The 21,398-nt window shown below is 38.1% G+C and overlaps 1 protein-coding gene and 1 long non-coding RNA gene across 3 annotated transcripts in view; one reads left to right on the top strand and one right to left on the bottom strand.

Moving 5' to 3' along the window:
- Positions 1-21,398, bottom strand: part of Zfpm2 (zinc finger protein, FOG family member 2) — a 453,160-nt gene that overhangs the window by 128,471 nt on the left and 303,291 nt on the right. For both annotated transcript variants that reach the window (XM_060389514.1, XM_060389513.1), the window contains one exon: positions 18,702-18,813. In XM_060389514.1, the coding sequence (XP_060245497.1) occupies positions 18,702-18,813 (112 nt within the window). The remainder of the gene's footprint in view (positions 1-18,701; positions 18,814-21,398) is intronic.
- Positions 625-18,655, top strand: LOC132655833 (uncharacterized). Its single transcript, XR_009593713.1, has 3 exons — positions 625-779; positions 876-928; positions 18,527-18,655. It is a non-coding gene; the product is annotated as an uncharacterized LOC132655833 (long non-coding RNA).

The following is a 21,398-nucleotide window of genomic DNA, read 5'->3' on the forward strand; positions in this document are numbered from 1 at the left end:
CAGAACCCTGCTAAACTTTACAATATTGTTGTCATCAAGAACTGTTAGCATTGCAACAGAAGCAAAGACCATCATGATACACTTCCTGCTTTTAAGAGTAGCTGAGGTTCCTCTACTGGCACAGCCTTTAAGAGTGAACCTGGAGATTAGAAGCAGACAGTTTCATTAAGTCAAAGCTCTACACTCTTGGCCTCCTCTCTGTTCACAGGTCTGTATGGTGCCATGTGGGCACATCTCTTTCCTGAAGCATTTCATGACTAGGCACATAATTCAGTGTTTGTGTTATTAATGAGTGGCATAGATGTGATTTAAGATTGTGGCATATGAGGTAATTAGCAAAATATCCACTTAATCTCTAGAGATGGGCAGTGTATTGATTGGCATTACCAGATAGAATTTTACATTTAGAAATATACTGTCAAGTCAGAAGAAAACATCCCAAATTACTTTTCATGTAAAAAGTCAATAGTTTTAAGAGGACAAAGAAGAAACTCCAAGACAGAGTTTCACAAGACAAGAATTTCACTCACACACTGTTTCTTTTCTCTTCTAAGTTTGTTCTATGTAAAAGCAAAAACAAATTCAAAAACGGCAAGCAAAACCTACAAACCTGTGACTCGGTTCATCATTAATTTTGACACCCCATGCAAGTTAATGAGCCCAGTGATATGTTGGTCAATACAGTGCCTATAAAAATGTAGTTAAGTATCACATGAATGAAGGAGTGAAAAATACATAAAGACGGAATAAATGAATAAAACAGCAGAGATGGGACTGAGGTGAGTAGTTTCATTTGTCAGTTCTGTGATGTGAATACATCTTTTTCCTTTGAAGATTTATACTATTCGTAATTATTTGTTTGTCTCTGAGTGCAGGTGTCCATAGCGGCCAGAAGGGGGCATTGGAGAGCTTGGAGCTTGTATTACAGGTAATTGAGGGCAGCCCGACATGCGTGCTGGAAACTAAACTCCAGTCCTCAATAAGAGCAGCAGGTGTCTTATCTACTGAGCTATTGGTCCCCTTAAATAAGTTTTAAGCTCCAGAAAGCTCAAGGAGCCCATAACAAAGCGAAGATAATCATATTGCTTTCACTGAGTATTTATTAGTATTAAATGACTCGATGTCCAAGACCCTTAATTGTCTGCAGTGAGTATTAGCTGCGGTTGTGCCCTCTTCTTCCATACAGCCCACCCTGCTCCTATAATGTTTTAATATGCTATGACACAGAGACTGAGCAGGACAACTCTACAATAAAGTGTGGAAACAATGACATAAAAATAACGTAGAATAGGTATTTAATATTAGGTAGAGCAAAGCTCTGCCTGTTACTACAAACTTTCAAACATGAATATAGAGTAAGAAAGTAATCTCTAAATTTATAAGAACAATTGTATAGAGAGGAAATAAACATGTAATTAAAAACTTGCTCCTGCTTGAAATGTTACACTCAGTGCAATAAACCTATTTAACAGGGAGCATTTTATGATTTTTGAATACATTTCTTTTTTTATTTGTCATGACATATAAATAAGTTGTTCTTCTCCTAAAATTAATAGTTTACTTGAGAATTTGTGTAATAAAATATGAGTCTTTGGCTTTCAATGGCTGAAAGGTAAAAACTTGAATAAGCTTTCTATCATAGTAAGAGCTGTATCTGAGGCCTTTATTTAAAGGGGTGAGAATATTTCCTGATGCATTTTTTTATTACTATAGGGCAGATCTGACACCATTAGTTTTCTTTCTGTCATAAATATAGACGAGTAGAATTTGACAGGCATCACTATAAAACAGGTTATAGATAAGTTCAGGCATCCTTCCGTCTGCACAGACCTTTCACACTCATTCTGATGGGGCTGCTTGAGTAGAACGCCAAGGTTTGATTTTAGGCTTCTAGGTCACGCTTTCACCTTGACAACAGTTCTTTCATTTCTGGCAGTAACATTTGCTAGGATCCCTAAGGTGCTTTCATTTTTGTAAGTAGTATAAGGGGGAAAAGGGATAGAAGAGGGAGAAGATAAATCTTAATTCATACACTGTAGGACTATCTCTTGCGTCTCTGGCACAAAACCTCAAATCCAATCCAGGAACTGGATGTGTATTAGAAGTCGGCAGATTTAAACCCCGTCCACCATGATCAAACTGGATTTATAGAGCATCATAACTCTCCAGACACCATCCAGCAGCTTATTAATTTAATAGACTCCTGTCCATTCACTGATGTTCCTGCCCTGACAGTCTCTCAAGATAAGGCGAAAGCCTTTTGACAGGACAGAGAGCATATATATTTTCTTCTGTTTTCTAGTGGCTAGGGTTGTCGACAACTTGAAATGTGTGGCTCAGCAGATTTGGTGTTTTCTTTTCCTTTTTTTTCTCTCTCTTTTTGCTTTGCAGGGAGGATGACAGAGACGAGCCTTCTGAGAGTATCAGGGGTCATGGGTCTGTATTTTCCCTTAGTAATTATTTAGCATTTTGTTTTGCAAAATAACAAGTTGATTTAAAAGCATACATGCAGGGCCATTTTACCATGAAAAAAAAAGCAGCATTACAGTTTAATGCCCAATATAAATTAATAGGTGTAGGAGAGAAGAGGAAAAGAGCAATAAATGCTCCTGGTAGAGCACAGTGGCATATTCTTTTCTACAATTCCATTTGGAGGAATGACGAATGAGGGACAGAAAAACAATACAGCACTCAAGCTGTTGTCTATCTAAAGACAAAGGAGGGGAGTATTTTCAGTGCTCTTATTTTCTCTTAATGGCATTCTTATGCTATAACTGAGATTGTTACTTGTCTCTGACATGCAAATTAATTCACAAGTCTCAACTTGATAGACACTGCACCAGTAGCTAAAGGTTAACTGTAGTAAGTTCAGAGTAGTCTTCCTTTAAAGTAATGTCAGTAATCACAATAACTTGGCTTCCCAAAGTTAAATTAATGGCTTGAGACCACCTGGGATCTTTTTAAAATGTGGTTATGGATTTGGGAACACTGAGACCAGAGGTACCATGGTTCTAGTGAGTTAACAGCAGACTTCTGGTTAACTATTAGGAAATTTTAAAGAAGGGAGCATTTCAATATGGAAAAAACTAAATCCTAGTATCAACTAAGTGACTTGTACCTTGAGCATACTAGGGATAGTAAACAGATTCTCTATCTGGTGAGTAGTTTCAACTCAGTTGTAGAACGGGAGATCTCAAATACCATTAAGCAGTTGGTTGGGTATTTCTTGTTTTTTTATATATTTTATTTTTTGTTGTTTTATCATTTTTGATTCATTTCTGTATGTCTGTAAAGATGACTATTTGAATATATTTCAAGATAGTTACCTTGAAATGTATGCCAAGAGCCATAGGGTTGGTGTAAAGTTTAGTGAGTATTGGAATGCTAGTCTCCTTTTGGTCCTGGGATCATTTCCCTCTATCATGAAAAATGTAAAACAAAGCCATGAATAAAACAAAAGTAAGGGTGGCAGAGATTGCTCAGTTAGTAAAGTGCCTGTCATACAAACTTGATGACTTGAGTTCATAATCCCAGCAGCCACAGAAAAAGGTAGCTAGCTATGGGAGGACAGAGCTCTAGTCTTAGCTCTTTGAGAGAAGAGACAGGTGGACCACTAGGGCTCTCTGGCCCACTAGTCTAGTTGATCAATGAGTGCTGAGTTCAGTTCAGTGGATGATCGTGTTTCAACAAGAACACCAGATATCAACCTATGCATGTACAACTTCACATATGTGAACTATATAGACATGCATACAAATATACATTGCCTATATATAATTAATCAAGTTATTTCTGCATTTTATTAAACACATCCATTTCTTCCTAATGAGAGTAGATACTTGTTCTTTTAAAACTATATCACTGTCAAAGTTCAAAGCTATGACATAAAAGATTTTCTAAAATAAAAATAATTACAAAACAAAAAAATTCCTCAAAAAACAGTCACAGTTTAATCTAGATGTCGATACTTAAAATACACATGTAAAAAAAAAAAGTTTAAAGGCAGCTAACCTATAATAAGGGATAATATCCATAGGCCATTAAACTAAAAACAGAGTTCCAAGAGTACAAGCTACTGTCATTAATATTGGTTGTAGTTCATAAATATTGAAAAGATCCTATTACTGAAGAAAGCACGTAGTACATGAAGAACTCAAACTGATAGTGATTGGGGAGCTTCAGTTCTACTGGGTAGCTTTTATACTGCAAGAAGGTGCTGTGTAGGTTACTGGGAGGGAAAACACATCTGCAACCATCACAACATAAATGTCTGTCAGCCCTATGAGCTACAGAATAATGATTGCATTGGCAAACTATGCCCATTAGTGCAACTAGCATAAATAATTTGGGAGAAACCTATTTTAGATTGGATTAGCTCTCCATAAGAAGAAATTCATGTCTGGTACCAGTAACAGGGCTTAGAAACTGTGATGAGCTATGTGATGAGCCCCAGGAAGAACCCAATACTATTACTGCTTTAAAACAGACACTGTATTATCTCATCCCCTAAATATTTACCTTTATAGCCATAGATTAGTGTAGCTCTCAACATTGATCATAGATGTCTCCTTTGAAATTATTTATATATCAAACTGGTCAGTTTACAGAGAATAAGGTACTGAAGCATGTTCAACTCTAAATGGGATATCAATGTCACATATCAAAGTCAAGGCTCTGGGATCATTGTTGAAGGTAGTGGATGACTGTTTCCAGTGTTTGATAGCCAGGCAGGAACGTTGCATTCATGGACCAAGGACAGCTGTGATTACATGCATAAGATTTGTACAAGGCCATTGCAGACAAAATCCCAGTGTGGATGTTAACGGTTCATGCACTCCCAGCCCTAGTTAAGGTGCTATTGGCCACCACTTATAGCTTCTGCAGGAGAGAGAGCTAGTGATCTTTGGATTTGGGTCTGGGTACTGCCTGTGGTCCAGTGACTGGTCCTGCACGTTGATGCTCATACTGCTGTCACTAAGTGAGCTTTAGTAGATTTAAATGAGAACACATAAAGGTGGGAGGGGAAAGTGGTGGGATGTGTGGAAGAAATTAAAGAGAAAGGGATGAAGGACACATTTTAACAAAACACATTACTGTCACATATAAAACTCTCAACTAGTTAATAAAAATAATAAGAACAAAATTGATAGTTAAGAAAACCTCATCGAGCTGCGTAATGCCGTGCCTTAAAGATGGAGCTGGTTTCTGCCTTCCACCTTCCCGATGGTGAGTGCTCTCTGTCACAAACAACTCCACATTTGGCTAAGGCTGAGGATCTGGCTTGCTTCCATGTATGTGGACCTATCTGCATTGCCCACGTGGCACCCTGGGGTTGGCTACCCAGAGGCTATTTAAGCTGTGGGCTGGCTTTCCCCAGGGTCAGATGATTGTTCAAGGTTCCTGAATAAACTGCATTGAAAAAAAAAAAAAAAAGAAAAGAAAACCTCATCATAGCAGGAGGTGTGTGGTGTGTGGAAGATTTCACATTCATTTAAAACTAATTCTTTCATAAAAAGGCTCCAATATCATTGTTCATATTTTTTATAAGAAAATTATTCATCTCTGGGGGGGCTGGAAAAGCAAACTGCTAATTTACTCATCTGATTAAATTCATTAAGACGTCTTACTCTCTTTACTACATAAACCTAATAAATTTCTATGAAGTTAATAAGAAAATTTTTTTCCTTGAAGGATGATATGAAGGGTACATCATTCTAGAAAAACATTATTGACAAGGAATACCAGATAATGATGGCAAACACTAAATTTTCAAAGAAAGGCTGGGTTTGGATCATTTATTCCAAGTGGATATCGATGGAAAACACAAAGAGCCATGTAAACAGATGTGGTCCATCTACTCATATGAACGTTTGCGTCCTTGAGCCATTGCTTTGGTTGGGATATTCATGCTTGCTACATCACAGAATGCTGTCTTGGTTGGGCTCCATGCTGTCTGACTGTTCTAACGACGTCAGACAAATGAGGATGTATTTTCTCCAAGCCACTACTGCATGTCGTGACATATAAGCTGACTCTTTGAGTTTGCAAATAAACATCAACAGCAGGATTGACTTAAAACATCAACAGTAATGTAAAAACTTTTGATGTGGGTATCAGAGCAAAGACTTGATAGCTGGCTGGCTCTTTTTATCACAAAGAGAAGAAATCAAAAGTCATAGTTCTTGCTTTGCAGTAAACAGTTTCCAGAAGGCATTTAGTATGAGAGAATCAGTGCTTTGTCACGGTTGCTGGGTGAGGATTTCTATATATGAATATCCTGTTTGTTTTTCAAATTACTTCATATATGTGCACTGACTGACATAGCACAATATATGCTATGTGTGTGGGATTCCTAGCACTTCTAAAACTTCACTCTGAAAACATTTTCTAGACATGAAAGAAATTGCAATGTGCACAGTGGATTTTCACATGACTCCCACATTAGTAATTGCTAGTGCTATATCAAGTGTTACCAGAATTAATTTTTTTTGAAGATTAATTATAAATACCTTAAATAATAATTTAAATTTAATAGGTATATTATGTGGCACTTATGGATAGGTAGAGGTAAAAACTGAGTCACTATCTCTGAAATACTGTTATCATGCTTGAGGCCACGGCGACCCTGAAAGGCAGCAATGCTCACACACCTTGAGCAGCACTTGTCAGCATAAGTAACATATTCAGAATATGATGTACAAGACAGATCATCAAGGAAGGTGCATTTGAGGAATTTTAAATACATAGGTGGGACTGAAGTCTATAGTAGATGTGCTAAATGAAGGTAAAGGAAATTAATTTAAAAGTTAGAAATAAAACAAGAAGAGGTAAATTAAATAAAACATGGATGGATTTGGAGGGAGGAAGGAGGAAATGATGCAATTATAATATAAAAGAAGAAATAATTTTAGAGCATATAAATGAGATACTCTAGGAAGAAACTAATGAAAGAAGACTCTAGATATCATTTAGTTATTGAATGGACAATGATGGATGTACTTGTCTCTGGGCATCGAGAAGAATGACTAAATCAAACACATTGGAATTAAAAATTGCCAACAAATAGACTGCAGGAGACCTGTGAGAGCTCACTTCAGTGGAGTTGGAAAGATGGCTCTTGGGAGAGGAGACATGAAAACTGAGGGACTCATGAGTATAGCGCTTCCCAAGAGCACCCACAGAAAAAGCAACAAGGAGGACTTCCTGGAAGGATGATCAATGGGATATATGCATTTAATCCTCCCTTTTGCTACAGTGACAATAAAAGAAAAAAGAGAGCAAAAATGGTAAGAAGAAACAGATGAGAGAATGATGTCCACAATGACTAAGGACAAAACACCGGAACTTAGAAAAAAAAATTAAGAGATAAGTAAAGGAATAGAACACGGGAAGGTAAAAATCCAAGCACCTGAATAGAAAGAGCTAAAAAAATAATAAATAAAATAAAAAAGCATGTGTATTCGCCTCACAGCAAGATCTATGGGTGAAGATTCCAAGGACTGCGAAATTCAGGGCAAGCAATGAAGCTAGAAACACCTGTCACCCAACATTTGCCATTAAGCAAAGTGGCACTGCCTGAAACACCATTAGAAGACAGAGGATCACTCTTTGGAGAAGTGGTATAGACAGGCTCTGTTTCCTGGGATAGGTTTATGCAAGGGGGTTACTTATATATGAGGAAGATCACTTCCAAACAAAGAACAATTACAAACAGCCCAGACATTACATATATGAACTCAGGGTGACTGCAACAGCAAGCACAAGACTTTTTTTTTTTTTTTTTACAAACTCATGCCAATTAAAATTCTAGCATGAATGGAGGCAGGAGAGGTGGGTGTAAAACCTACCACTATCCGAGAAACTATTGGCATTTGACAGCTACTGGGAGACGAAGAATCAGCTTTTTAAAAGACTACGACTCCAAGGCTGACCTTGCTCCCAAGAATGGTTGGATAGCACAAACTGGACTCAGTGGAGGATAAGAAAATTCACAGTTGGGGGAGTAGTGAGGTAAGGGCAGAGAGGGTTGACATGGGAAGAACTGGTGGAGTGAATATGCCCAAAATAGATTATATGGAATTTCTAAATAATTAACAAAAACATTATTTTTAAAAGGACTGCAGTTTGAGAAGCGGATTGCCACAGTTATTATCCTCTGATCCTATGCAAAACCAACAGGTGCTAAGTCTTGCCTGCCTTAAGTCAGCTCGCCCTTGAGTTTACTAACCTTCAGAAGCAAAACAAACATCTCTGTGAGTATGATAAAAATGTGAGAGAAACATCAGCATTAAATACAAAAACAAGACTGGGAAGATTAAAGGAAGAAATGACGCAAGACATAAAAGTTCCATATATCCTCCATATCTTACCTTCAGAGAGAGATGAAGTGATATCTATGTAAAGGCAGAGAGCTAGAAAATGAGCACAGAAGTAAAAAAAAAAAAAAAACAACTTGTGTTAATTATAAATATGATGCTTAAAATTAAAGGACAACAAAGAAGTGAAATTTGAATACATTTCAGAAAATCGACCAAAGTTTTGAGGATATTACTAAATGCAAACATCAGTTCTATATTATTTCACATGTGTGCATTGAGCAGATACTCTGTGCCGTGAACTATTTAAAGCACACTCTTGATATTAAAGTCATTATGAGACTAACATTAAAATATCAAATATGAAACTGGAGACATGGCTCAACAGTTAAGAGCACTGGCTATTCTTCCAGAGGTTCTGATTTCAATTACCCACAACCACATGGTATTTCACAACCATCTGTAATGGAACTTGATGCTTCCTTCTGACATGCAAGCATGGATGCAGACAGAGCACTCATATCCATAAAATACATAAATAAATATATTGTAAAAATGTCAAATATAAAGATAAATATGAGAGAGATGGGACTGACTCTAATGTTCTCCTCAGCTTTGAGTTCATCTCCAGCTGTAGCCTTGAGGATGGAGACATTTTGACAGTGCTAGTGATTAGATGAGAGTCATAAGAAGCCGGGAAAAGAAAAAGGTAGGTCCAGATCAGTGTGAAGTCTCTTGAGACCCTGAAAGTATTTTCAATCAGAAGCAGAGTATTTATGCCACTGGATTAGGGGAGCTAGACAATAGCAGGGAAAATCAAACAACAGAGGTACAGGCGTGGGTCACATGTAGCTAGTAGGGTTAAGGTCATAACTTGTGCAACTTTTGTTAAGAGATTGGCAAAAAGCAAACGGATTGTTCTCTTTTCTGTAAATGAGCAAATTAATAATTTTAGGCTTTGCAATCTAGTTTCTCTAACAATTCAAATCTAATGTTATAGTAAAAAGAACGGCCATAGACAATGTAAAAACAAATTTTCACAAATATGTTCTAATAAAATGTTAAGTGCATAAACGGTTTAGTGGGCCACATTTAACCCTGTGCACTATCATACTTAGATTCACTTTAATTATAATGGAGAGCCATTAGAGGTTTCCATGCAATACCCATTTCCAATCTCCATGAAACAAGATACAGAGCACTTATCTCAGAGTTGATGCTATGTATGTGAGGAAGTGAAAATCTAGGGGGAAAAGTCACTTTGGAGATTAATTAGAAAAATAAATCCAAAATGCTAAGTTATAGTCATCCATCGAGGCCTCACATTTACTCTGATAAAATACAACAGGAACCTAACCAGAACTACTGCTACAGTTCTTTCATAGGTGGCGGTAGCTGTGGTGGGTCTTTTGTTTTCTCCTGAGCACACCTTTGGAGAGGGCTCTTTGTTTATGACGTGCTTGCGATGGTTAAGTTCATTATGATCTTGACTAGATTTAGAATCATCTAGGACACACACCTTTGGGCACATCTAAGAGAACACAGTAAGAGATGTTTAAAGAGTGGCAGAGCTGTGCTTGGCACTATCCCTTAGGCTACGGATACAGAGAGAAAAAATGACAAAGGCCTAGGAGCAACAGCTTCTCGACTTTGGGTGCAATGTGACCAGGCACCTCACACGCACACCATCACTTCCCTAACACACTGACAGCAGCTTCTCAATAACGATATATCCTCCCCTAACATGCATTTTGTCAGGTATTTGGTCACCGGAATGAGAAAAGTAGCTAAGACAGTGCTATTCCAAGCACTCACAAGTAGTAATCATCTGTCTGTTGGGTCTAGCCAGGAGTAAGTTGGTTTGAACAGTGAGCAGCTAGCAGTGTTGTCAGGCTGATAAAGGTCTGAAGAGAGAACTAAGTGGTGGATGAGAGTGTTTAGAATGATGGATCCATGTGATCCAAGCCAGCTGACCTGCGAATAAGGACAGGAAAATAGAGTCAGGTAACAAGTAGAATAAGGAAGCTGGTTTATTACCTGCTAGAAGTATGTGACTACACCACCATTTTTTCTGTCAGGGCACTGTGTTTAAATGAATGTGGATAGAAGCTTATTTCCCACACGGTTATCTGGCTAAACTCTCATTTTGATTATGGATGTTCCTGGATGATCAGCTCTACCCTGACTTGACAATCAAGGACTCTTAGCATCATTCAAGTGAATGGTGAAAAAGTTGATTTACTTATCACTGTTTTCATTCATAAGTTCCCTTCTCTTACAAAATTGTACTGTGAGCATGCCATGCTCTGAGTCTCACAGATTCACACCCGTTAAATATCCTCACCCCATTTCTAGAACTGATACTTAGCTTTCGAAACCAAAACAAAAATAAATTTCACACCCTTCATGAACCTTGCCTTGACTATGAGCTACAGACTGAAGCCTGTATTTAAACGTTTGAATATATCTGATTAACAAAGATATCAGTGAGTTTGTTAAGCTGAGGCTTGTTTTCCACTCATTTGTATCCCTATTGAAGTAACCATATTATGGAGAAAGTGTGTGTTCAATTGTTTTTATTTAATTTAGAAAATTATCCTATGAATAAAGCTTTAAGGCGTTCATAAGTATATTAAGAAAGTTTAGTTATATTGACAGGAAATTTACAGATTTTTCTCTGGGGGTAAAGATTTTGTGAATAAAACAAAGATTCCTTATTCTACATTTTGGGTTATATAAGAAGAATGTGTTGTATCACTTTAACTTAGTGGTACAACAGGTTCCCAGTGTGTGTGCAGGTATAGATTTGATCCCCAGAGTGCAGTATGATGAATGAGTGAACGAACGAATGGATGAATGGGTGAATGTGAGAATGGGTTAACAGAGTGATTTGAATATGCAAGCACTTTTCTTAAATTGTCTGAGGAAAGTGTTCTAAGAAGAGAAGTTTGTTTTTAAGAGAGAGCAAAAGCTCAGAGTGCGGTTGTTTGTTTGAGCTTTTGCCTAGCATGCCTTCAGCTTTCGGTTCCATCTCTAATATGGAACCTAAGTAGATTCAAATAATGTCCACAAATTGCTCCTTTACCGAAGTGCTTTCACAATTTGGTGCAATTTTATTTCACTATGTTTCCTGTGCATACAATTTTTAATGCTACTCTAATTATAGTAGATACAAAACCATATATTCTTGCTTTTCTCATCTAGAAAGAATTATAATTCAACAATTTTATCTGTTCAGTATGATGTTTTAAAAGGTATTTAAACTGTCTTAGTCTGAAAATTTTTGCTCTTAGGAGTTGTCCCTCGGTTTAGCTGACAATGATTCTTCAGGGGTAGCTTTCAGCATTATCATCCGTTTGAATGACAGGCCAACATCCCTGAATGATAGCGAATCACCTCTCAAAAGACCCTGCTCTTCATTTCTCATTTTATACACATAACACTGATATATCCATAGTTCTTATCATTCGCCAACCGTCTAACTTAGTTTCTACCTCCAAGAGACACAAGTTACACTCATATATGGATTCAGGGTGGCTTAAAATATTTTCTCCTAACACATGCTGGCACACCTCACTCATTCAGATAATTAACAATATAATACTGGCCTATTTACCAGTATTTCACTTTAAAACCTCACCATGACATTTGTATGAAAACAAATATATTTTTACATACATAGCATAAATTAATAATGACTATGTGTTATGTGTTAGCAGACTCAGGTCAGCACAATACTAGTAAACCATTAACACAGTTGTAAAAACAGCAAATGCACAGTAAGAAATGGAAACAACAGAAGGTCCAGTATTTGCTGAATCTGCTGCCATTTTGCAATTTGCAACAGAAAGCTCTGTTAACAATAACTCTATCACTATTGGGGCTGCTTGTCTTGACCCTCCCAACCTCTCTGAAATGACCATTTGAATCAAAACTGTGATTTTCTAAAGCAGTCATTTTTCCAATCACTGATTCTTAGAGCAGGCATAATAAACTGCTCACACCTCAAAATATATTTCTCATTTTAACGGAACATAACCAGAAAAAGCCTCAGACGATCATGAAACGTTGGGTTTTCAGCATCACGTTATCCTGTGGTGCTCTGCAATCAATTACTGTTATACCACCATCATTAATAATTTTCTTAATGAAAATGATTCTGTTGATCTCCGTTGTATTTTAATTATCAGAGTTAAGCATAATTACACTGCAGCTCTGAGCTGGCATGTGGACTCCTTTAGGGCGCAATTTTGTTTTAACACACTGATAATGTAATTTTACATTGTGTCAGTTTGTTTGGTTATTATCCAGTTGTACAATTCCACTGTATTCCAGATAACAGATAATAACCTTAGTACCTCCTATATCCTGAAGTCATTTAAAAAGCAATATTGGAATTCTAAGACTAGCTAACTTAATCGTCTTATGATTTTATAATTCCCACTGCTAAATATTTGGTTCAGGCACTCACTCTCTTTCAAGAATACAGTAAAATGAGATGACATTCATACATTTTTTATTAATTTACTGACTATTTAAATACATGTTTAAAGATGAGCACTGTTTTCTTTTTAAATTAGTTTATTATTTGTATGCTACTAGACCCTCTGGGTAAATTCTGTAAGCATTAGCTGGCAGACTACTTTGAAAATTGGCTATCATGATGGACAAAGCTCTTGTATCAAAGTTCTAATAAACTTCAGCAGATCCTCTGTTTTAAGGTAAATCAGTCTTGACAATAAAAGATATGTGATTTTAAAGCTTGATCACTTTAGTCAGGGTGCAGAAAGTTTCTCACCCAAGTTAGATCATATTAGCATTTCTCTCATTATTCTATCAGTTTAGAGTAGGGGCTTGAACACAGGAGACAATCAATAATGTCTTAATTTATTAATTACATGACTAAATAAATACAAAGTTAGAACTTTGAAGGTGGTTACACAGTTAGCTTCTACGTGATTTTAATTGTTGCAGCCTTAGAAGTAACAAGTGATATAAACTGAGTGGCCCCTGTTTTAGAGTGCTTCCTCTTTAAAAACAAGCCAAAGAAAGGACAAACACTTCACTGACAAACATGTATGTAATTGCTCAAAGAAGAGAAATAATGAATAGCCTTGGCCCAGTAAATGGTGGCTTCAAAAGCAAGGCCAATTTTTTAAATAGTCCTGGAATGAGTCTTGAGATGGAATACTAGCTTCATATCACAGGAGCTGTTTGTATCAGTCAATTTCATGTGTCTGAACCTCAGTTTCTCCTCTGCAGGATAGAATAGTTCTGTTTAAATCAGGCGTATGTTAGAACAATAAATGGTAACATGAAAACAATGAGACTAGTGCATAGAGGAAAAATAGCTTAATGATTGATGACAGCTATAATTAGTATTATCATCACATTAATAATCATACTAATATTTATATAGAATTCTCGTTTTAAAAGTATTGAGTAAACGACATGGTTCAGCTGCTAAGGAAGCTTGCCAGAAAACTCAAATACTGAAGTTCAGTTGTTGGTATCTAAAAATCAAAAGGAGCGAATCAATTCCTGAATGTTGTCCTCTGACCTTCACATAAGTGCCATGTTACATGACTCCCCCACCACACACACAAATAAATATATAAGTAAGAGCATAAATAAATAAGGAAATATTAAAAACAAAAAAGCATGTACTCTATTAACAACCAAGCCAATGTTTTAATAAGGCAAGGCTTCAGGTATTTGAGTGTATGACATTTATAAAGCTAGTTAAATAGATTCAGTGCTACCAAGTGAGACCTATGAAATTTTTCCCTATTAATTATAACAGATGGCCATGTATTCTTACACATCAATATTAAGGCTGGTGCCATTGTCTATCAATTCATACTTTTTTGACCCAAAGGGCAGGCTTGGATAGATGGTAAACAGGAATATTACGGCTGTCATAATACATACAGGCTTGTATCTAGGTGTCTCATCATTAAAAATTCCACCAAGAAGCCATTGGGACCCTATATTCATAGAAGTCTAAGAAAACCAATATTTAGAGAGGAGAAGTGACTACATGTGGGTTCCTTTTGCAATGATTCCATGTTTACATATGTAATCTGTAGTAATTAGGGCTACTTGACAGTTTTTACTCTTCTGCTTGACATTGCTGACTTAGTACAGAGACCTGGTGGGTGAGTTATTTAGACATAACTTCATGAAAATTAACATTGAAACCGAGCTGATTCAAAAAACCCCATGTGGAAGAACCTAAAGGTTTAGCCTTGAACACTCAGAATAGTGAACTAAGGTTTTCTTTGTTTGTTTTGTTTTGTTGTTTTTATGCATGAAAAAGGAACCATGCTTCCTACTCTGTAGAAAGTAAAGAACAGATGCACATCACTCAAAGGCGGACTTTTAGCAGTGCTGGCCTATGCATGCGCTCTCCTCCAGTACGGAGCTGTTGACTATGCTGCCCCAAGAAAGAAATAATTATCTGGGGTCTGTTAAGAATAATGGCAACAAATGACCAAAACATCTAGACCTTAACTGTCTAGATGGCCTAAGTACTTTCTAGAAGGACATGGAATAGTTGAGGCAGGAAAAACACATCAGATTAGGAATGTTAATGCCAGAAACTGTTTTATTTTCTACTTTGACTAAACAGAATGATACCAGCTTGTCAAATATCCCTACGTGACAAAATGAAGATTTTAAATACTTATTTTATGGATCTCTAGAAGATAAAAGCTTTATTTATTTTTGTCCTTAGCCCTATTTAATATTATTTTAAGTAATTTTGAGTCATAAATAGTAACAGTAAGAAACCTATTTTTATCCTATAAAAAAACACATTACAAATTCTCCCAGTTAAACCATTTATACAAAATGCTACACATACAAAATTTATATTTTGTATTTGCTGATATGCTCTGAGATAGTTGCGTCCTGTGGTAATGGTATTGACATAGAATTTGCAAGTAGTGTGTGTGTTTGGCCAGAAAATAAATAAGGAGCACGGTCATGTCATCAGGAACCTGTGCTTTTTCCTCAGTGAAAGCTCAAAGGGATTTGGCACTGGTGATCAGTATATCCAGGTACCTGGAAGCTGCCACAGGAGGGCCAATGCTGTGGTAGCAACTCCAAGCTTGTATTTAAGAAACTATTCTTTTGACCCCACTGGCTCATGTCAGGCTAATTCTCTTCATCCTCCTTTGTGAAGGGATAGTTCGGAGAGTCACAGTGAATCCCTGGTTCAAAACTCAAGGTTGCTGTTTTTCTTTGGTATTACTGTGCTCGTGCTCACAGAACAGTTCTGGAGCTATCCACCTGTTAGCTTCTTACACAAGGAAAGGAAGTTAGAAGACAGAAGCATATTGGAGATAGAGTCTGGGCAACTGAATCAGGCTGTCTCTAAAGTCCAGGATATCCCCGAAGTCTAAGCTATACAAGAAGAGTGTGCCTTCTATTCCACCTCCTCAGAGCATACTGGACACATACTATTCACATATATGTGTGCACAAACATGTGTACACCACACACTCCACACACAAGAACAGACTGACAGACACTGGGAGAGAGAAGCAGAGTCTCAATTTTCCATGACTCAAATGATACCAGGACCCACAGTCCTTCAAGAGGCACTCCTTGAGAGGAGAAAATGAAAATACATTTGACATGACTGCAGTAATCAACCAAACATATATGGTGAGTTTTCAAGACATAGTATAGCAGGCAACAAGCATTTGGTCATAGACTCTTTCTCAATTGTAGGATTCTACAGAATATTTGGGGAAAAACATTATACTTTAAAATATGTTCTTTATGAATCTTAGGCATAAGGTTCTGGCTGTTTTGAGGGAACTCATGATGGAACGGTTGGATAGAGAAAGGTAGGGTGACATTGTACAAAGAAAACGGGGTTTGGAGTTGCCAGGACCTGGATTAAATTTTGCCTCCATTATTAGGTTCCATTACTGGAGGCAATTGAGGTCTCTCTAAATCTCACACATGCAAAATGAAGAAAACAGGAGCTGTCATACAGGTTCATGCAGAGACGGTAGTCTTTAGTGTGTACCGCTAGACATTATGTTACACGAATGTTAGCTTTATGACAAAAATACACAAATTACCTACCTAAATCTTTTATTTATCTTTTGTAAAATGGAGATGCATATCTGTTACCTTACAGGAGAAAAAGAAAATGATGCAATACCGGATATTTTGCAGGTCAGTTACCCAAGTCTTACAAATTAAACAGTGGCAGATAACCTCATGTAGCCAAAAAGAAAACAAACAAACAAACCTAACCAAACAAGCAAATAAGAAACCACGACAGTATAAGCAATTCATGCCATTCATCATTTGGCAGCATGATCCATCCATTACAATGGGCTGACAACTAGTCATCATTTAACCAAGCCATCAATCAATATTTTTTTTTCTCCCTTTCTTTTTGTGCAAAGAGCTTGCCTGGCCAAAGGCAGAGAATTAAGAAGACATACTCCCAACTCAAAATAAATAGATAGTTGATGGGATAGGGAAGAGAAATAGCTAACTTCTTGCATCTGCTTTTCTAGAACATATTAATAATCAATTATAAGAAAAGCAATGATAATAAGTGGGAGACATGTCTATAATTTGTTGCACCATTAGAGAGGACCTGAGTGCTCGAAAAGACAGGACTTAAAGAGTACTTAAAAATAGTGGCTACCAATGTAGAAAGCTATACATGGTTAGACTTGATGCATGCATTATTAGTTAATTGACTGATAATTAACAATCTTCTGAAAATTACCCAGAACTTGATTACTGAAAAGGGCTTAAAGGACAGGCAACCCTAATACAAAGACAAAATTGTGTCCAATGTTTAAGTTAAAGCACTCAACTAAAGTGACTATGAAATTATAATTTTAGTTCAGAATTATTATTCCTAAAATAATCCCAGGTACAAATACAGTGGTTTGGGATCATGTCGGAGGAGGGCTATTTTCACTGTTCTTTCCTGATGTATCCCCACAATGAAGATCCATTATTACTGCCCACTAGAAACGTGATCCTCACAGTGGGACCTGTGCACCAGAAACTCTTTCCTACTTGTGTTCTGAATGTAGGGAGTTGTAAACAGACTCACTATAATCTATTTTGATATGTTATACTGACACAGCCAAGGGAATTTTCACTTTTCTTTTAGTTAAGATGATCCTGCCAGAATAACACAGATATTTCGAGTTAGAAAATTGATGGGTCTGTGACCAGCAATTATGGACGGGAAAGGAATATAATCAGAGCCTGGTGTGCAGGTTGCGTTGATAGCCTGCAAATTCCCTCTTTCCGGTGTTTCAGCTTTCAAAGGCCCAGGGTAGTTTGGAGACAATCCTCTTATAAATGTACAAACTGTAATGATTATAGGAACAAGTTGTAATTGTTTCTAGCAAGTTTTTAAGAGTCTTTGATGTTGTGATTAGTGTTTTACATGTTAATGTATTGATAGGAGTGCTTATTTGCTTGCTCCCTTGTATGCTTTCATGGTTTCTAGGTTCAATGAGCAAACACATCTTTGATCTCAGTAGGTCTATTTGGTTAAAAAAAGAAAGCTGAAAGGAATGAAACATGAGAAGCAAACGGTTTTGCAATATTCACGAAGAAGTGACACTGGGTACTTCCCTGTGTGAACACTGAGCTAGAGCCTGTAACTTAAAGGTAGAGAAAATACACACGGCTACAACCCCCATACCCCAGTCTCCAAACCCCAACACACCGAACCACATTCCTGTCCCAATGAGAATTGTCTCGTGATATGTCATCACAGAACTGCAGATCCTTTTGTAGCTACAAGAGGCTGCAAGGTTGATGTCACACTGAGCGAATCAAAGGCAACACTCTGCAAGCCATCAGGCCCCCTCTTGCCCGTTAACCTTCTGCCCTTCGCAAAGCATCACGGGACAGAATTTGCTCTCTACAAAGGTTTAATTTTCAGCTCCCTTCACGTCCTCTGTGATTTCAGGAATCAGAATGCCGTGTGTCCTCTGGAAGCATGTGCCTGGACACGAAGTGCTAAATTTTAAAAGGAATGCACTTTTGGGTTGATAATGCCTAGGAAGAGATTTCACAAAACACGGCAGCTATCTATAAAACTAAGAGTAAAGGGAAGGGACACCAACCAAGCCACTCACACAGTGGGGCTTGGCAAATGTGCAGAGCGCTAAGTAATTAATGCTGTGACTTCTTTTGTTTATGCTGTACAGATGTAAAAATCAGAAGGATGCCCCACTGAAAACACGGAACAGTGAAGCCTCGAGAGGGAAAAGGGATCGAGCGCTGCCATCGTTCGTGGTCCTCTAGCCCGTTCCTCCGGAGCACTGATGATTTGCCCAGGTGTCAGTGCCACTGCGAAGTCAGGGGAGAGGGTCACGAGGTTACCTTTGCTGTACACAATGCAGTTGCTCTTGCTGTCCTCCACTCCTTGCCAAGTCACATCCAGAAGCCACTTGGGACCAGCAGTCAGCACCATGGGCACCTGAGCCTTCGTCTTCTGCGGAGTGATAACAAACAGATGCCATTTGCTCCTGTTGCTTAAAAACTTGAATAATAAAAAATGTACTAATAATTTCATTTTTTACAAACAACTAAAGCTCCCAAACCACAATCCAATGCCTTATCCCCTGCCCCCTGGTATCTTTTAAGATGACAGAAGCTGTAAGGCTTTTACTACTTTCACTAGTGGAATTTTTATCTAGGCTTTCCCCCCTAAATGATACTGGATCAGATCTCCTAGATTAGGCCGATCTCTGGTGGCTCTGAATTGTAAAGAGAATGCAGATGACTTGCACTGCAGAGAGCTGAGTGTTTGGAAGTGAACTTTAGACACATTGTACTTCACTATCAACAGGATCTCAGGATTTCCTGAAACAGACAGGAAAGAATTTAAAGACTCAGGATCCATTTCAAAGCTCGATCCTGAGCAACATTTCTAGTAGAGTCTGTGCTTATTCAGAATGAATAATGAAACCCACCCAACTGCCTTTGCTGAAGTGTGGATATGTGGTCAGACTATACTGCAGTAACAATGGTGCCAAATCCTCGCCACACCTTGTCTCCCGGTGACTGTAAGAGAGCAACCCTGATAATTCAAATGCAGAGAGACTGAACCACAAGCTACCCTTTGCTCCAGAGAAACGTGCAGGCAGGGACGCCAGTGCCATCGTTCTAGCAGGCTACGCCAACGGTGGGCAAATCTAATTCTCTTACGATCCGGCACTGCAGAGGGTGGCACCCGAATTCTGTACATTGAAAGGATATTTGATAAATTTATAGGACAAGAGACACACTGGGAAGGAGATCAGGAAGTCTCAGTGAGACAGTGCTTCCTGAGTCGCAGTCAACTGGCATTCATACTTATCATCCGACAGCCCCTGTTCTGTGTATCAAACATCAGGAAACCACAACACCGAGGACAATGCAAGGGTCTCAAGGTAATTTCTGAACTGAATTTTCACCTAGATATGATTCTGCCAAAGAAATCTCAATTCATCCTGGGACTTCCTCACATGTTCTGCGCTATCGTGAATTTCCCAAATTGACATTCACAAGTATTCGCTTGAGGATTTCTGCGTACCCTGGCAGCTTCAGACCTCACAGGAGTCTGCAAAACCATTTCACCCACCCCACAACAACAAGAACTGTGCACTACATACCAATCTATTTTAACAGCAAAGGGATGTAAAAACTGTCCGTAAGATAGGTGCTGGCTCAACTGTTAAAATAACCATCATATTAGGCAAGGCAATGACTACCATACAGTGTGCTAATAATTAAAAAAAAATCAACCACAAAGGGTAAGTTTAAAAAACAAATCTGACATGTTAGCTATGTCAGTAGTATGTAATGGTTTGGGTAGTTTAGAATGTGTGGCAACATGTACTCAGCCATAAAAACCTCTCCTTAAAACTCGTACCATGATGTGGCCCTTTTCTTTATGGAATTAATCACCCTCCTAATAATTCTCTGACTCAAAGGACAGTCTGCCTAAATGTCCTTCTTGAACACTAAGCCAGAAGCCTTTCCATTATACAAAGTCTTCAGGAAATCTTATTGTAAGGTAAAAAAGTCAACTAGTCTATACCCTGATTTTCCACTCATTACACACACAGAGAGAGAGAGAGAGAGAGAGAGAGAGAGAGACAGAGAGAGAGAGAGAGACAGAAAGATGGAGAGTACAAGAGAGAGATCCAGTCCTGCTCTTAGTAATAAAAATGTGAATCTTTTTTTTTTTATTTATTGAAGATTGAGGTGAAGATGTTAGATGCTAAATAAAGTGTGAAAAAGATCATAGCATTCAGCTGTACTCCTGAAAACTGGGAGTCATTCAAAGGCAAGGGGAAAATGTCTGTCTGTACAGTCTCAGGAGATACTAGAGAGATAGCATACAGGAAAGATGTGCATTTACTGGGACCATGTGAACAAATGCTGAACAATATATAAGAAAACAGTTTCTGGGCAACACTAAGTTCTGTTTACATTCTTAAAAAAGTCTTCAAAGCTTTCTCCCCCGCCCCCTTTCTCTTTAAGGTAGTATTTCCCTGTGTAGTCCTATCTGTTCTGGAACTTGCTCTATAGACCAAGACTGCCTCTGCCTCCCAAGTCTGCGATTAAATCCCTGCACTCTCATGTCCTGCCTGTTCTTCTCAGGGGAGAACTGAGAGAGAACAGAATGGGGCATCTCTGGGAAAGGGGAGGCTCCTAGTTCAGGCCCCTAGTTTCAGCTAGGGCTAAGGAGCCTGAACTCCAGACTTCCTGTAGCCAGGTAGGGCTTCTAGCAGGAGGGGGAACACCAACACACCTATAAAACTTTTGACCCAAATTTTCCTTGCCTACAAGAAGTGTGCAATGAAAGATAGAGCAGAGGTTGGGGAAATGGCAAACCAATGACTGGCTGAACTTAGGACCCGCCCTATGGTAGAGAACCATCCTGTCACCATTAGATACGGTGCTGTGCTTGCAAACAGGAGCTCAGCAGAACTGTCTTCCGAGAAGTTTCATCTAGCAGCTGATGGAAACACATGTAGAAATCTACAGCCAAACAACAGGTTGGACTCGGAGAGTTCTGTGGAAGAGTGG

This window comes from Meriones unguiculatus, chromosome 8 (assembly GCF_030254825.1).
Source record: "Meriones unguiculatus strain TT.TT164.6M chromosome 8, Bangor_MerUng_6.1, whole genome shotgun sequence".
NCBI lineage: Eukaryota > Metazoa > Chordata > Mammalia > Rodentia > Muridae > Meriones > Meriones unguiculatus.